The 2,592-nt window shown below is 47.0% G+C and overlaps 1 protein-coding gene across 1 annotated transcript; it reads left to right on the top strand.

Annotated features, from left to right (window-relative positions):
* Positions 1-1,929: 1,929 nt before the first annotated feature.
* Positions 1,930-2,268, top strand: LOC118754893 (the record flags this gene model as incomplete). The annotated part of the gene is made up of 1 exon (XM_036489765.1): positions 1,930-2,268. A coding segment is annotated over exon 1 (339 nt), but the record flags the coding sequence as incomplete, so codon positions are not given.
* Between the last annotated feature and the right edge of the window lie 324 nt (positions 2,269-2,592).

Here is a 2,592-nt window from a genome sequence, read left to right as displayed (position 1 = left end):
GATGGCTCTGCAGCTACAACTTCGGGCTTGTCGCTGAACGATCTGCTCATGTCAGGTCCAACAATACAACCGAAGCTTTTCAACATCCTCATTAGATTTCGATCGTTTCCCGTCGCACTTACTGGAGACATCTGCAAAATGTATAGATGCGTTCGAGTCACTGCACCAGACGACATGCTCCAGTGTATACTATGGCGTGACTCTCCACAAGATGACCTACGCGTGTACAAGTTGAATACGGTGACCTATGGAACTAAGCCTGCATCATTTCTGGCTATTCGGGCCATGCATCAGCTCGCGTTTGATGAATCATCAGCATATCCCCTGGGTTCAAAGGTCGTTCTTCGAGACTTCTATGTGGATGATATGATATCTGGTGGCAATTCAGTGCGGGAAGTGCGAAACATTATGCAGCAAACAACAGGTCTTCTTTCTCGAGGTAATTTCCAATTACGGAAATGGTGCTCCAACAGCCCTGATGTTCTCGGCGATATTCCCCAAACAGAAAGAGAAAGCTTTCTCAAATTCGATGACGGCAGTGATATCACCAAGGCTCTGGGACTAGTCTGGGATCCGTTCAAAGACACTCTGTTGTTTTCGTTTTCGCCGATCAGATCTGGCAGAAATTCCAAACGCTCTGTATTAGCTACCATAGCTCGTTTTTACGATCCACTTGGCCTACTAGGCCCCACTCTGACAAGGGCGAAAATACTTTTACAGCGAATGTGGAGGGATAAGCTCGCGTGGGATGAAAGCTTGCCCCATTCACTGGATACGGCCTGGTCTACGTTTTGTGAAGATTTCGTCAACATTCAACATTCGTCATTTCCGCGCTATGTATTACAGCCTGGAGCCGCGCTTGAAATTCATGCGTTTTGCGACGCTAGCCTTGAAGCATATGGCGCTTGTATATATGCTCGCTCAACTAAGGATAACAACGTCCAATTACAGTTGCTATGTTCAAAGGCACGCGTTGCTCCACTGAAAACTCTGACTGTGCCCAAGTTGGAACTCAGCGCTGCCGCTCTGCTTGCGCAGTTAGTAGGTGAGATAGCCAAGATGAAGGTTTTTGACTGCCGCTTCTATTGTTGGTCAGATTCGTCGATCGTTCTATCATGGCTGCAGGAAGAATCTTCAAAATTTAACGTTTTCGTCGCTAATCGAATATGTGGTATACAGGAGCTTACACAGGGGATGACTTGGCACTATGTTCCTACAGCCATGAACCCAGCAGACATCCTATCCAAAGGGGCCGCACCAAGAGAGCTCTTGCAATCAGCTCTTTGGATGCACGGTCCAATATTCTTGCACAAAGCAGAAATCAGCTGGCCTGAATTTCGCGAACCACAAACCAAGCTTTTGGAAACTCGTCAAAAGGTATTACTCACATCAAATGATCGACCCGACGTATCTCTTTCATTTAAGTACATTAACTCGTTTGGCAAAATGCAGCGTATTTTTGGTTACGTAAGCAAATTTATCAATATAAAAAAATTGCCAAGGACGTCGCAGCTCACGTCTCGGGACATTCATCATGGGGTTCAGTTGTTAATTCGCATCGTTCAGAGAGCGCAGCTTTGGGCAGATTACGTCGCTCTGAAAAATAAGAGGTGTGTCTCATCATCTAGCAGCATCTCTTCATTATCACCATTTTTAGATGACATCGGTCTGATTCGAGTTGGCGGTCGCCTGAGGCATTCAACTCTTGGCTTTGAAGCACGTCACCCGTGTATTCTACCAAAGAATCATCCGCTGACGTTCTCCATAATTGCACATTTTCATCACAAGCATCATCATGTAGGGCCGCAGTCACTACTTGCAGCCATTCGCTTGCAATACTGGCCCATAGGTGGCAGAAAAACTGTCGCCCACGCCCTCGGTAAATGCATTATATGTTGTAAATCGAGACCGCGACTCGTCGAGCACATCATGGCTGACTTGCCTAAGGATCGCATTGCGGCCTCACGCGCCTTTATTGTCACTGGTGTAGACTATTGTGGGCCGTTCTATTATAAGCCAGAAATGCGTAACAAGTCCCCTCAGAAATGTTACGTTAGCGTTTTTATCTGCTTCGCAACAAAAGCCGTCTGGATGGAGTTAGTGAAGGACTTATCGACCAGCGCCTTTATCGACGCTCTAAAGAGATTTGTTGCTACTCGTGGCGTACCCAGCTGCATTTGGTCAGATAATGCAACAAACTTCGTAGGCGCAAGAAACGAGTTGAGTGATTTGCGACGCCTATTTTTCAGCGAGGAGCATCGCAGCGAGGTCCATAACCACTGCCTCAATAATGGGTTTGATTGGCGATTCATCCCGCCCCGCTCGCCGCACTTCGGCGGCTTGTGGGAGGCAGCCGTAAAAACAGCTAAGCAGCACTTTTATCGTTGGCTTTGACGAATTGCGCACTCTGGTATGTCAAATCGCTGCTGTTATTAATTCACGTCCTCTTGTACCACTTTCAGAAAATCCAGAGGATTTAGACGTATTGACGCCAGGGCATTTCCTGATTGGTGGTCCACTAATAGCTCTACCTGAACCTGACCTGAGACATTTAAATTGTAATCGTCTTGACCGATGGCAGCGCGCAACTCA

This window comes from Rhagoletis pomonella, unplaced genomic scaffold (genome assembly GCF_013731165.1).
Source record: "Rhagoletis pomonella isolate Grant_MI unplaced genomic scaffold, Rhpom_1.0 Rhpom_scaffold_04862, whole genome shotgun sequence".
Taxonomy (NCBI): domain Eukaryota; kingdom Metazoa; phylum Arthropoda; class Insecta; order Diptera; family Tephritidae; genus Rhagoletis; species Rhagoletis pomonella.
Note: the sequence above shows the minus strand (reverse complement) of the source record. Positions and strands in the feature narration are given on the sequence as shown.